The 15730-nt window shown below is 41.1% G+C and overlaps 1 protein-coding gene across 11 annotated transcripts in view; it reads left to right on the top strand.

Annotated features, from left to right (window-relative positions):
- nav3 (neuron navigator 3) overlaps positions 1-15730 on the top strand; it is a 372135-nt gene that overhangs the window by 323210 nt on the left and 33195 nt on the right. For all 11 annotated transcript variants that reach the window (XM_046378519.1, XM_046378520.1, XM_046378521.1 and 8 more), the window contains 3 exons: positions 11329-11452; positions 12870-13179; positions 14145-14871. In XM_046378519.1, coding sequence (XP_046234475.1) covers positions 11329-11452; positions 12870-13179; positions 14145-14871 — 1161 coding nt within the window. The remainder of the gene's footprint in view (positions 1-11328; positions 11453-12869; positions 13180-14144; positions 14872-15730) is intronic.

Raw genomic sequence — 15730 nt, 5'->3', positions numbered from 1 at the left:
AGGGGCGTCACTTAGGCAAAAAATATCCTTCCTCACATTGCACCTGAAACTGCAGCGTTTCTGCTTTCTAGCTATCTGAAGTTTTCTGGCACTTGTCAGTCTCTTTCTTTTCTCTCAGACGTTTGTCTTTTTCCACCTTAATGAAGCGCACACAGGCACACAGACTAAACTTAGCAAACTGTGATGATAATTGGGAGAAGTTTCATCGCCCATTTGAGTACCCAGCTGTGTCTGGCTCTTGTGTGTGCATGTTCATGCAAATGTGTATGTCTTCACTTGTGCAGGTGCTCACACAGAGACGGATTTCCTCTCAAACAACCGTGGCCCACACAAACACACTAATTTAACATCTATTCATTCATAGATGCTTATGGGAAAGTTTGGGGTTTTTGGAAGCTAAATTTTCCTCTCATTTCCTCTTCTCTGGCAATGAGTTAACTGTGTCTTCCTTTCTGGATGCTGCGCTCTCTGTTTATCATGAATCTGAATATTTTTCTTAATTTCCTCCAGGGGAAGCTTGATATCCTCATTAATTACTGTACTTGCTGAATTAATAAGTGAAGTCAAGTGGTTACAGAATGGGCAGTGATGAAATAAAAAGACATCCTGGCCTACTTTGTGAGTTCTGGGTCCAACAAACCCTGTCCCACTGCTGAAGATGTCTACACAGATTTTTCACTCCAGGCATCAAAAGACCTGTGATAACCCCAGATTCCAGACTTTTTTGTCAGAGCATTTTATTTATTGATTGTTGGGATGTTGAATTGAGATGTTGAGATTTTCAACAAATATAACAAATAAAATTACATTACATTACAAACCCACCTTTAATGTTTATTCGTTAGCATCACACTTAGGTGAATCAGGGCTGACTTTTTTTTTCTGATAACTGTACATTTGCTGAGTGCTGTTATATACTATAGTATGTAGTACTCTTCACATTTTTCTTCTCTGAGCCTGACGCTCTGCATGATGATGTTTGGCCCATATGCTCTGTCAGGGTCAGGTTATTCATCTGCTAAGACGGAGTAGTGAAAGACTGTGGCCGTCACTGTCTTAGTGGAGGATTCATTTCCAGTTATTATCACAAAAGCTGCATGTAAATGACTATATTTTAGAAATAAGTAGCCTCTAGATGCACTCATTATATTTGACAGCATAAGGCATCAGAAATTAACTTCTGTAAGGAAAAGAACTACCAGTTATTTTTCAAAGCTCCATAATAAACAAAAAAGATATTATATGTTAATTTGTGTTAAGTTTAAGTAACCAGTCTTATTATCGTTCGTCTCATCTAACTCTTGGCAAGGATTAATTTAACTTCTTTCTTAGTTTTCACCATATTAACATGTAAATGTTCATATGTATATGAGAGTACTGATACTTTATTTTAAAACTCTGTAGAAGAGACTAATAAACCTGATTAATTCTTTATGAGGAATCACCAGCCACCGTTGAATAATAATTCACAAAATATTAAACTATAGAAGAGATTTAGCTCTAAGTTTATTTTTTGGCTTGTTATGACTATAGAAACATAGTGACACACACACACACACATACAGATGGTAGCTGACACACTGGAGATGTTGCAGGTCACGTAGCTGATCTTTCCACCTGGGCTAAGGTTGGCCTTGAGGATGACAAGACTGAATGGGTAATGCTGGGTGAGGTCAGGCCGGCCTTTCTTCCTCTGTCTACATAACTGGCCTCATATTTTCAAGAGCTCGATCAGCACACGCAGGTCCTTTCAACCTGCCTCTTTTTTTTGTTCTTCTCTTTTATTGCTCATGTTTATTCTTGGTAGGGATTTTTTATTTAAGACATGCAGAAAAGGCATGTTGGTGGCATGCACTAAGGTTACACTCTATGGCATGAAATTTAAAATTATGAATCTTAAATTTGAAGATTATATTTGGGTGCTCCTAAATGTGTCAAACTGTAGTACAACAGAGCTACACTAGAAATAATGTGACACAGCAGTAATTTGATGTAATGCTACAACAACAGTACAAGATAATGAACAGTGCAGTGATGTACCGCTGTATGAGTAAAACTGATTCCCTCCATCACCTTCAATATGTCCAATATATCTCAAGTTTTAATATTCTGATGATTTCATATTTTTAATGGAATAAGTTTGTGGAGTTAAATGGCCAAGGCGTTAACAGAGGGAAAAGCTGCAGCCTATTTGATGGTTGATGCAGTGTTTGTGCCCCTGAGAGTTTCTTCGGATTAGGAATTCAATTAAAAGGTTAAATTGTGTGTGTTTTTTGAGTCAAAGCATCCTTTGTTACATAGTTGGCAGGTCGTAATAAAAAAAAAAACACAAGCATGAAATTAAAGCGGCACATTGAGCTTGTTGTATTGTCTCACTCACTGTAAGGTTAGAGTTCAGCTCGTTCTCATTGTATTCGTAACTTTGAAAAGACAAAACATTTGAAGTGATTCCTGCCATATTTTCTGTCTCTGGTGAAGGAGCCCTACAGTTTAGCATGACACTACTGTGTGGCTGTAGATACGTGTTCATGAAAGATTTGTCTGCTGCTCTGCTGACTGAGTCGTAATGCCTTCAACAGTGTCTGTATACAGAGCTAATGGAGGATAGATTTAAGGATAAATGGACTTTGGGGGACTTCTGCTGCAGCTGCATCACTTCATTTGAAAATTTATGAGGCTACGGCTCCATTCATTGTCTGACAGTCCAGATGAATTTGTGAAGATAAGAAACGACAACAAAAGCTTCCATCATTGCTAATTCGCTTTACTACCATGGAGCCTGAATCTGTTGTGGATTATGAAAATGTAATCTTGTTAAATGACGAGTATTATGGTATAATTAAGACAGTAGGACATTTATGAAGCTGCACAAAACATGTTATTGTTTGCGTTGTTCTTTTGTTGATCAGTAAACAAAGACGTGTAATGCACTACCAAATATCAATCCAGTATCCAATACATGATTCTGTTTCTAACCTCAGAGCATTTAGCTGTCAGTTGTTGTAATCTAAATATAAAATAAAAGGGGTAAAACTCAGATCCTTTATATAGTTGTCATGTGTCAGTATAGATTTTCAGTAGTTAGGTAGTAATTGTGTCGACTCTCCGTCCCGTGGAGACTCAGTCAAATGATGGTAGCTCACATGCCAAGATCACTGACGGGGAAGGGATTCAAACCTTAGCTGAGGGGCTTGGAAGAGCTGCTTAGGTTGTAACGCCATTATAATATAAAGGTTGAGGATGTCCTGTGCCAGAACAGTAGAAGATGTTAGGTTTGGTGGTTGAGCAGCTTGCCAGAACCCAAGATGATTTCAGATTGCTTGTTTAGTCCGACCAACCGTCCAAAACCCCAGGATGTACAATTTAACAACACAGACAAACAGACTAGTATTTAATATTTGTTCTCTCCAATCTGAAGTAAATAGAAGTACTGCTTTTCATTAACACTGGTTTCTAGTGTATTTGTATTTATCTGTCCTGATGTCTCCTTTCAGGCCACAGGATGAGTTGTGAGCTGTTTGCACATTTACCAGCAGTTTGCCATAGACTTGAACAAACCCCTGATGGCTTGTACAACCTTGCTGGCAGCCCCTTGCTGCCTAATGGCTAAAGATTTTGTTGTTGTCTTTGACTGCATTGCAGTAGGAAGCTTATGCGTCTTTACCAGTCTGGCCAGGCAGCGTTGAAGTCCTGTTGTCTGTCACTGCTTGGCAGCAGACACATTTGCAGCCCGTCCCTCCAAGGTCACTCTGTTCCTTTCTTTAATTGAGTTGTCCTAAAGTGAATTGGATCCCACAGTGATGCATGCAAAAGAGTTTTCTCTTCCTGTCTTGAAACATTTTCTTTTTATATGTATATATATATATATATAAACTAATGTCTTCTTTGCTTTTTCTATCACCTTGTCTCTTTTCCCAGTAGTGATTCAGCCTGTATCTAGTTCACTGTAGCTTGTTACTGGGAAAAAATTTACATCTTCAGCATCAGAGACAAGAAATTGATTGGAATAAAAATTGGTGGTAAGCATGAGCAGTGAACAGAAAAAAAGCAATTGCTCTAATTGTTGCATCTAGGAAGGGATTTCTTCATAGCCAGATGGCATTTACTGTGCTCTGACACTGTCCTTAGGAAATAAAGACCTGATACTGGGCAGCTCTATGTGACTGTCAATTCAGAGGGCACTGATGAAGAACAAGCTCAAGTTCCCTGAGAAATAAAGACAAATGAACCAAATTCAGCACCTCATCATCTCCTTCTTGCTCTACTGCTGCCATCTTTCAGTGCTTGAGAACCATGAATAATGTCCCAACACAAGCCTTGTGCGGACAGACTCTTCTGAGCATCTCACGTATTATGCATGAGATCACTTCCAGTCAGGGGCATTCGGCAGAGATGAGGCACAATCGGCTCTCATCCAGCTTCCTCCTTGATTTGGCTCGATTCTGCATTGTCATCCTCCTTTAATTAACCCTTGGTGGCCCGCTGCTGACGGCATGTCTGATTGCCTCTCCAAGGACTGATGGGCCAGTCCTGGGGAGGAGGGGAGGGGAGATGAAGAGAGAGGAAGGAGAGCCAGCAACAGCAGCAGGGGGTGAAAGTGGAAGAGCGAGGTAGTCCTTTCTTTCTTTGTCTCTCATTCACATTTCCTCTCTGGACGCCCAGCCGTCTCTCACAGCTTCTGCCCCAGCTTGTCTGCCAGCTGGGGTCTTACCTCCTGTGGTATCAGGCGCGGTAGGGAGACAGACCAAAGCAAAACATTTCTGTGTCAGGACAAGAGACGTCTTCCATCCCACAAGAGGTGAGCTGACAGCAAGGCTAGAAACTATTCTACACACAACTTGTTTGGATCCTGTGGACAGCTGACTGATGCTGCTTTGTGCTGTATGTTGGAGTTGAGCAGAACTCTCTTGTTTGTTCTGAGCTTATTGCCGGCTCTGGCAGCTGATGAAAAGACAGGAGAAGAAGAGCTAAGTCAGTTGAAACATGTAATTGCAAAAGCTCAGTGGCAATAACTCAGGTTATGGTACAGGGAAATGAGGATGAGTGCTTTCCATTTAAATCACAGAGCCCTGCTCTGTATGTGTGTGTGTCTACTGTATATGTGTGGGAGAGAGAAACAGTGCATTTCAAAGTTTTGTGTGCAACAGTAACTTGTCATGTTGCTTGGGAAAAAGACGTTTTTGTTGTGGCTTTTTGGTTCTCTGAACACTTTGTGATGTGTCACTATGAGTTAGTGATATGTTATGGTACTTGTAGCAGGAATCTGGAAAACAGAAAAAGGACTATGATACATTGTTTAAGTTTTGAGTTTAGACCTTTAAGGATTTAATAGCTTTCTTTGTGTATTTTAGACCAAATTACCTGATTTGACAAACCTTTGGCTATTTTTGTTGTATCGTTTGACCATCCCTGATGTTATTTGTTATTATGTGGGTGTGGTTAAGTCAGTGAAAAAACCTCCTGATTAAAGTCCACAGAAAATGAATACTTTCAAGTAGACTGCAGATCCTACAGTATGAACATCATAAGTAACCAGAGGACGTTCCAGGGAAAGAATACTTAAAAAAAGAAATAAAAGAGTCGTTTAGTAGAGACAGAATGACATGATTTGCTATTTTGGTCTCATGATTAATGTTACAAGCACAGAATGAGTTTTAGTTTAGATGTAATATCTTTGTTGTAAATATTTGTTCATTTAGAAAATCTCAGGCCACACTTTTATGCCATTTATTTTGATCAAGAAAAAGCCTCTCTCTTCACTCTGCAAGGACTTGTTTGTTTTGTGCACTAGTACTTATCAAATGGCAAAAATTGGAGTTAACATTTTCGTAATAATAATGCATACTCGATCCAAGGTGAGACACAAGCCATTCATGAACAGACTGGTCCCAGTGTGCCATGATGTGAGATTTTTTTTTCTCTCTGTTTTGTTATGTAAGAGGTCCTCTGACTTTAGTGTTGCATCTGTGGACATCACACCTTCACTTAATTTAGCACAACTCCTCCCCACCCCCCCAGAAAATATTCATCGCTCCCCTCATCAAAAGCTCATTTATCTCCATGATGTACTGTAATCACCGGTGTTATCCTTTGTTTATACAGCTAATGGCATTTTCTCCTCTGGGCCATAGAAAGAAGTCTGTTGAATACTGCATGAGGTAATATTTGCATGGCTGAGTGGAGCCACAGCAGCACATTCATAGCAAAGGAGCACTGTTTTCCATGGTGAAGTCACATCTTCCCAGCTCATAAGCAGCTATAGTCAAGCTTTTGGACTCGAAATGCCTTGCTAAAGGCACCTCAGCAGCATCAGGAGGAAAAGGAAAGTAATGCGACTAGATTTTACCTTCTGAGATTTTCCCATCATGTCCAGAGTTTGAAAAAACAGGTCATACCTTTTTATAGCTCTAGTTATCATACAATTCCATACAGTTTGAGCTGTCCACTAACTGATGAACGGTTGCCCTATGTAGGGCATTGCGGTCTATGTCATGACAGTTGTGTCCACTGGATTCACAAGGGAAATATAGTGTCTTCTGATAGCTTCTGAGGGGGAGACTGTGACTGTGCCATTCATGCCATCTGCCCACTTCCTCTCATGAAACATGAGAGAGAAGCTTTCTGCTCTCTACATTGTTGCTCATTGTTAATTTAAGAAGTTATGACACAAAAGTCCAGCTCACCCGCCCTCACTGTGGGGTTACTGAGTTCGGCTGTGCCATTTTTAAGGATTCCCCCCCCCCCCCCCCTCGCAGGAGAAGCAGTGACGTGCGTGTGAAAGTGTGTAGGTCTGAGGAGAGGAGCTTCGGTTAACCACAGTTCTGTTCTGTCAGAGCAATTGGATCTGATCCAGGGAGTCGACCCAATGAAATATTAAGTCTATTACAGTCAGGCAAGCTCTCCGGAGAAGGAGCATGGTATTTTTGTGTTCTTTTTGTTATATCAATCCTTTATCCCTGGAAAATCCACAGAGCATGGATGCTCTTCTTCAGTAGTCCCAGGATTCCCATTCAAATAGACAAAACACAGTTATCTATTACTGTTGGCTGAGCAGCACCACTGGAGCACTGAGGGTACAATAATAAAGGTTTTCCCTGCCTTATATGCAGGGTTTAAAGGGGGGTGCTGATCAATTTCAATGACTCCACTATTACCTTTCTGTTTTTCTGGAGGCTTTCAGAAATCATTTTCTGACAGTTCTCTAGCTTGAAATAGTTTCATGGTGCTCCCTATATTTTAGAAAAGGGAGCTGCTGCTAATAATGTACCTTGTACATCACTGGCATCTCAAACTTGGTTTAGATTAGAGCAAAGCTCATTGACAGATGCATTCCACTGTCAATGCTTCACAATAAAAGTCTTCCCATATTTTGCTAGTTGATCTCTTGATATGAACCGCTAACTTTCACTAGCAGCAACCAATGGCTCTGATAGAGCTGTGGGAGACTGGACAGTAAACAGTGAGGCTGGCATCAATGAGACAAGATGCTGCTTAGCTTTCTGCGTATGCTTCTCGTACATGAAAGCAATTGAAACTAAAGTCAGCACTGGTATGGTGAACCCCATCGCTAACAGTGAAGTCTACGATATAGAGAGGTAATTAATAATGTAAACACGCTGAATAGTATTTGCAGGGGGGGGGAAATCTGTTTTTTGATGTTGTTTCGTTGTTTATTAATTCATTAGAAGTAAAATCCAATAAGTCAATCCTTGCAGATCTTGCAGATTGTTGCTATGGGAAGCTTATTTACCCCTCTCACTCTATACCTATTACAATAACATTATCAGACATATCCGTTTCAAGACAAATATATTCCCCTGATTTTAGTCATGATAATCTGTGCATTGTTTGCATTTTCACTCAGCAAATAAGTGTTGCTCTTTAATTGCGTTTCATTATACTAAGTCAGTTTGTTTGTTAATGTGATTTTGATTAAAGACTTACATTTACAGCAGTGCATGCAAATGCTAAAGGGCATCTTTACTTTGTGATAATGACACCAAGAGCTACTGTGACTCATTATGTTAATTAAGCAAGAATTACAGAGGAAACAGTTGTAATCATATCACCCACAGTTCAGACCAATTCTCCACAAAGAAGATTTTCAATATCATATGAGAGAGACCACCCAAAGAGGAAAGAGCGATATGTCAGAGCCAGGGGAAACTGCAAGATTATTCTCATGTTTAAGAATTAAAAGCCAATGAGCTTCTTCCCAGCCATCTGCCTCTACTTGCCTATACTATGATGATATACTCCACAACTACCCATCTACTCACTGATGTCCACTGCTCCCCTTTTTGTATTAGCCGAGTAAATGTGCAGCGCTTCATGTTATCAAGTCCAATTTGTCTCAGTTCGGAGGAAATTAATAGTGATGAGGAAAAAGTGATCCTTTTCTCATTTTAAAAGAAGCTTGAATGATGATTTGAGATTAGACAATTAGACATAAGGAGCAATCAGCAGTCGTAAAATACCATCTGTTTCTTTGATCTTTCCTAAATTTCCTCTCTTCATCTCACTCTATTTCATCTCCCTCATGCTCTCAGAAACAATATTTTTACACCAAATAAATGTAACTCTACACTGAGGGGGAGCTTTCTGTTTGTCTGCAGGAAAAACCTGTGTTTTGTAATGCAGCTACGCCACTTTGGACTGATTCAGTTTGTCACAAGCATTAATTCTGTCTGTCCCTGTTGCCTGTCATGCACTGGTGGTCGGTCTCAGTGCAGCTTCCTCTGCAGTACACTCAGCAGAGTGTACTGCAACTCCCCTGCCACTTCTGAGGCAAGCAAAGCTAAGCAGAGGGCTAACTTTAAATCAGATCCTCAAGGTGACCCGGCAGCCCCCCCTGTCACCAACAGAACTTAAAGACCCCACCCAACACAAACCGTACATTTAACCTTGATACTCAACTATAGCCCTCAACTTGTCATTGTCTTTGTTGAACAAATCAGAAGCACTCAGCTGCTCTCAGATGCTGCAGCACTCACCTCACAACAAAGCCACAGTATCAGCAAAGACAGGCTTATGTGTAGATGAGAGGAAATGATTAAAAGGAAACAAGCCCAGCATGTTTCAAAGCCATCAATTTCCACTGGCTTTGTTTGTAAAACCCTTATGTGTGCAGAAACACACTCTAACAGTCAGTTTGACTTCTGTTTGATATCACAGCAGCCCTTTCTTTATTAAAGCAGTTCAGTAAAGCTGTACATATACAACAGAAAAGTGCCGACTGATAGCATAGATGCCATTTATTTTACGTATGACAAGCTGCTCTGTGCTTAAAACATCCGTCTCTGAGGCAGTTTTCTGATAATGACTTTGAAATGAAGGAAAATGATAATTCAAAATGACAGATCAAGTTTTCTTTTTCACAGTTTTTTCTTTTCTTTTTTTTTCTTCTTTCCAGCCATGTGATCACGCTTCTTTTTGAAGAAATGGGATGTTTTAACTTCTCAACCTAGAACTTTACCGTTTGAACATGTTATACTGCTGTAATATTCTCTCCCAATAGAAAGTGTGCAGTTTGAATCATAGACCTGGTCAGGTTTTGGCCACGAAGATAAATGCTGCTCATTCTAAATCTGTCATAAGAGCAAATCAATTTTGCACTGCACCACTGGACAACTGGGTTGCATGGTGTCTGCTCTGCACTACATTCATTACAAACCTTTTACAGGTGTCAGGTGAATATAGACCATCTATTAACTTCAGACTCTAGCAACAGCCCACCACACCACCACAGAGACAGGCTGCTTAACATTTATGATAGGGAGACTGTTTTATGTTAAGAGGTTTGTTTTTTGCATTAATACGACTATTAACACAACATTTAATAAAAGGATTCAATATAGCTGTTGAATGAGATGCATGATATTAGAATAACAACTCCTATAGTTATTGATTTTTGGTGCAAACTTTAGAAAATCAATAACGCCATTATCTTCTGCAGACAGCTCCGCACATCTCCAGCTCGCCCACATTTCCCTCCCGTCCTCCTTTGTGAGCCTTTTAAAAAATGACTCATTATTCTCTCATTTTCAGCCTGCCTTTGGGTTTCATCCTTGTCTGCCATGAATTATTGATGGTGAGCCTGAATTGACTTGCTGAAGAAAAGAGTAATTAGCTTCTGGAAGTTGTTTCAGAATTTTCTGTTGAAAAGTCTTTTCAAATGCAGGGTGTGTTTGGGATCAGTCGAACTGTATTTTTTTCATCAAAGTCCTTTTGGATGTTGGTGAAGGAAATTTTTGGCTGTTTATAAAGCTCTCTGTTATCTGTCAGTGTGATGCAGATCACAGCGTGTGGTCTCGTCACTTTGTTAGTTTCGATTGTCACCTCTCTGTCTGCAGCACTACTCATTTATTGTTCCCTCTAGATTTAAATTAAACTCTGAAGGATTTTTTTGTCAGATTTGTAATGCAAATTAAGAGTGGAGTCTCGCACGCATACGCATGAGACTTGACATGTTGGCATGGAAACCAATTAGTATCTGCATGTGATCTGTGTATGTCCTTATTGTACGTGTATTTGTGAGCTGTGACAGCTGCAGTGCGGGCTTCACTGTCATGTCATGTATTTGTGTGTGAGACAGAAGACAGTGAAAGAGGAGAAGAGCTAATATACTTTTACTGAAGGTGATTTATTGGGTCTGATAGCTGAAAATGGCTTTGCAGATTAGAGAAACATATTGCAGGAGTTTTCTGAGCTGTAATTCTGTTGTCATTAAACAGCGTGTGTGGAAATGATCACTGTTCCATCATTCAGGGGGCTCTTGGGGTCTGTCAGTCTTCCACGAGAGCTAAATAATGACGTGCTAATGAAGATCCTTTTATTCCTCCACACACTCAGTCAGAGTTAATGAGAAGCTCAGCGATTAATGAGCCAGTTCCTCTTCTTCTTTCTCAAAAAAGAACTCAAATACCCACAAGTCAATGGGGTCCTAAAAAGGAGCACAGCTGTTTGAAGAGACAAATTAAGCAAATACAAATGATCTGCAAGTCTGCTAGACAAGTTGGTGAAAGGACACCGAGAAAATTATAGTTGTGCTTTGTTCCAGCTCTTTTTTTTTCCTAGCAATCCTACAATGACATGCAGAATAAATTTTAATTACAGTAAGAAGATGATGATGGCAGATGGACTGCAGGCAGTATCCTTGTTAGTAAAGTACAGAGAGCACTGCTGTGTACGGTCAGAAGAATACTAGTACTGTGTCTGTGAGAATTAATAGCACTTCAACTACATTTACTTAAAGGCTTCAAATTGAAAATAGATGTGGACCATGACAACCTCTATTCCTCCTTCTCCTCTGTTCCTCTCCTGCTCTAGCTGGGATGACAGCAGCTCGGTGAGCAGCGGCCTGAGTGACACGTTGGACAACATCAGTACTGATGATCTGAACACACCCGCTTACTCCGCTGTCAGCTCTTCACGCAAAAGCAAGGGAGCACAGGTAATGACACAAGCACTAACCATGTAGTACCCTTCCTCAGCACCTGGCATCTGATGTCATTCAGATTCAAGTAGGGTGGGATTTTTTTTTTGTAAGTTTACTGGCCACTTTAACAGATTTAAATATCTCCTCTAGAGTCATCACCGGGTCAAAATTTAAACTTCTCCAGTGCTTTGGTTTACCACCAATTAGCAACAAAACTACTGACATTCCCATCAGCCTCAGCTGCACCTGCTAACATCTACATATTAGTTAGAAGTATTACAGCCTCACAAACTGCTCACTCCTCACTGCTGTAGATTCTTAAGGTCTGAACACATGATTAATAAACATCATAGAACTGTCAAATACTTGTCTGCAAATATGTTTCAAAATATTTGAAATAAATAAACCCACTTATTGGGAGGAAGGGTTTAATGAAAGATGCTATTGAGGTGCATAATAAGAAATGTACTAAGGTATTGTCTTTGTAGCTTGACCCATACTACCAAATAAGGTTATGACAGTTTTTGACAACTGTTTCTTCTGAGTCTCTCAGTACAACAAAAGTACAGATAAAGCAGTACTGCTTTTATCACAAAACATGAAAGGGGATGTACACAGAGAAGTTACAGAAACTGAAAAAAAGACTAAAAGAAAAAAAGGTGTATTGCAGGACATAACTAAATGTGTAAGTCAAATGCATGCATGTTGGTTTAAGACAAATTCAAGGCCAAGGTCTGTATGTGAGCTCTGAAATCACAGCTGAGGGAATTAGCTGCAGACTGAACGCCACTGCTCAGCTCTCCTCACAGGCTTTTGCTGTATTCTGCCAAGTATCTTTGGCCCCTCATGAAATACTCAACAGACTGGGTTCTTAAGAGACTCTGGTGTTACTAGGGAGACTGGCCATCTGTCAAGGTAGGCTAGTTATCGCTGCTGCGTGTGTGGGTGTGTGTGTGTGGGTGGGTGTGTTTGTATGAGTCCCAGAAGAGAAGATCTGGACATGGGTGATTCCAAAGATAGCTACAACTTCATGCACAAACACACACCTCGCTCCTCTGTTTGTGCAGGGACTTGTGTCTCAGTTTGGTGGTGTGTGCATTTCAATGTTTCTTCAAGGATCATATTGGAGTTTTAGCATGTTTTAGACTATTGTTGTGTACGAATGTTTAGGAAAATAAATTCAAGGCATCTAAACTGCTTGAAATTAGTCATTTCTGTGTATTTACATTCCCTCTGTTTTTTACTGTCCACATTGCACTTTCAATCCATGTTACTATAGTGGTGATCAGGTACTTATTTTTAAATTCCCCACTGGTGCATTTAAGGACACTACAACATTTAAGATTTTAGAAAACCACAGATTTCAATGTTTTTACCGAAACACCTTTTGATATCTTATAATATGCTTTCTTTGACACCCACCACCCTCCAGTCTCAGAGAGGAAGCAGGTCCAAGCATGCAGAGCAGGAGGTGAGCAGCAGCTGGGCCGGAGCCGAGGACCTGAAGAAGGTTGAGGAGGACCTGGATGCAAGCATGGACCCCAGCAGCGGCTCCTCCCGCTGGAAGACCTCTTCCTCCTCCTCTTCTTCTCAAGCTCAAGGCCAGTACGAGGAGGCCGGCCAGAAGGCCGCTGCATTGGCCCAGATGTCCCAGACGGGCTCGTGGAGGAGGGGCATGACGGCCCAAGTGGGCATCACACCACCCAGGTCCAAAGGTACCTCTGCTGCCCTCAAAACACCAGGTAGGACATGCAACACATTTTTATCTTGAAACAAATATCATTGGTAAAAATGAAGTAGAAGTACATTCAAGAGGCCTCAGAACATAATTGTCTTTGATGGACACACAAGGCAAAAGTAAAAGCAGTTTTAACATATATTTCTGCATGATGTCACAGGTGGTGAAACAAAATACCAAAAGAGAAATTTTCTTTGTATGTGAGCCATAGCAAATGAAATTTTAAACCATGTATCTGCCCCAGCTGTGTCAAAAATCAGATTAGCGATAAAAACAAAGGTTCAAAAGATCCACTTTCCTTTTCAGTCAACCATGGTAATGAAAGTAAACTAAATACAAACATCTAGTTTCATTTCAAAAGGATAAATTGTGGTGCCTCTAAGCTTGTTTATCTTTTGTTGAAGATTCTTTAAATGTATCGTATTTATATCGCATTAACAAGTGTGCTCTCATTTTTATGTTCTCCTGCAGTAAAAAGCTTTGGGACTATTTAAAACTAAATCAAAACAGCACAGCAGCATGCATTTGATTGAATAACTTTGTGAACAACCATCATGGCCTTTTAAATGCCTCAGCTGTTATGGAGTGCTCAACTCAGCAACTCATAAATTTGCCCTGGGAAACTGAAATTCTTTATACATGCATGTCAGAATTCTTTAAGCATGTCAGAATTTCTTTAGTGAAAATTCATAAAATGTGCTTCACTTTTATACTAACATTGATTTTGGAAGAGGAAACTTTGCAGTTGCTCTTAAATTTTCAGTCCTCTCAGCAAGTTTAGCAGCTTTGTTGTACATCATTATTGGTTTTCAGTGGAGCTGGAGCAGTGGAGCTATTGACCAAAATGTACACTCATTTGACTTTTCCTGCTCTGTGGCTCCACAAGTGCTAGAAACAAACGCTGCTTAAGAATCTGTGGAGGGTACTGTTTTTGTATCTGTGGTAATAAGTGTTCCTGCAAATTGACAGGCAAAACTGATGATGCTAAGGCGTCGGAGAAGGGCAAGGCACCTTCTAAAAGTTCAGCAAGTATCCAGCGCTCACCCTCAGATGCTGGGAAGAGTAGTGGAGACGAAGGTAAGAAACCTCCCTCTGGCATTGCACGCCCACCAACCACTAGTTCTTTTGGATACAAGAAGATCCCGGGTCCCACTGGTGCCCTAATCACCTCCAGTGGTGCAACGCTCACCAGCGGTTCAGCCACGCTAGGCAAGGCGCCCAAATCCTCAGCTGCCCTTGGAAAAGGCACAGGCATCGGCAGTGTGCGCAAGACCAGCCTGGATGGCTCACAGCCCCAAGATGATGGCATTCTACTCAGCTGCAGTGGCTCCAAAGTGACCCTGCAGTACCGCTCTCTTCCCAGACCGGCCAAATCCTCCAGCGGGGTGGCAGCAGGGCGCAGCGGACATCGCTCCAGCTCCAGCAGCATCGACTCAAACGTCAGCGGAAAGTCAGCTGCAGGGCCAGCGACACAAACAGGTGCCAAACGCAGGGACGGGAAAATGGGCTCAGACCGCTCCAGTCCCATCACCATTAACCAGACAGATAAGGAGAAAGTGGCGGTGTCAGACCAGGATGCAGCAGCAGGACTATCCACCTCCCCCAAGTCCAGCCCCACCTCCACTTCGACTGGTCAATCAGGCCTCAGGCAGCCGGGCTCCAAGTACCCCGACATTGCTTCTCCTACGTTCCGCAGGTCAGACACACAAAACATGCCTCCAGCTGCAGTTCTGTCTTTGTCGTTCACCATGCGTGTTTCTACATGAATCAAACATTTCATCACATAATTTTCCAATCCCTTTAAAATTAGAATTAGGCATGTTTTTTTACATCAGTACAGCAAGCATGCCTTTAGGTGCAGTAAAAGTTTAGGTCTTTATTTCAGAATTTAAGGGTGTTTTTATTCATTACGATGAACTGATGTTTGTGCTTCTCAGTGATCTTGTTTTCCTGATGCAGGCTGTTCCCCAGACTCCTGTAATAGATAGGAATATTTATTGAAGATGTCATCTGTAGCAGTGAAATCATGCCATAGCTAAAAAATACTGTGTCATCTCTATCAATTTTAGATATGTTTGGATGCGCAAAATGAATATAAGACACTAAATAAATCATATTTCAGCGCCTCCACATAAAAATTGATTGAGTGCGTTTACTTGGCTGCACAGCCAAGGGGTGCCATTACGTAGATTGCTCCCTGGTGTAGGTGATAAGCCACTGCAGATGAAACATATCTTTACCCTGAAGATGAAGGTCTGATGGCTTTTCTTTCAGGTCAGGCAAATCCAGCTTAGCAGTTTTGATAAGAACTGACAGGAGACAGGAGTTTCTCGGTACACCAATCCCTGACTCATTAGAAGCATGCGTTCGGCAGGCGTGTCCAAACACCCGTCCCATCCGATCTGTCAAGCCAATCCGTTTCATCTGCATGTCTTCAAGCTTTTATTTTCCCTCAAGAGTGTCACCTATATATTTCATGTGATTGCGATGACAGACTGGGACAGGTGCAATATGAGTAGCAGACTGTCTGAGCATATGTGGGAGGCAAACAGAGT

Source organism: Scatophagus argus, chromosome 22, assembly GCF_020382885.2.
Source record: "Scatophagus argus isolate fScaArg1 chromosome 22, fScaArg1.pri, whole genome shotgun sequence".
In the NCBI taxonomy this organism is placed as follows: domain Eukaryota; kingdom Metazoa; phylum Chordata; class Actinopteri; family Scatophagidae; genus Scatophagus; species Scatophagus argus.
The sequence above is the reverse complement of the archived record's forward strand: the minus strand, read 5'-3'. Positions and strand labels throughout refer to the sequence as shown.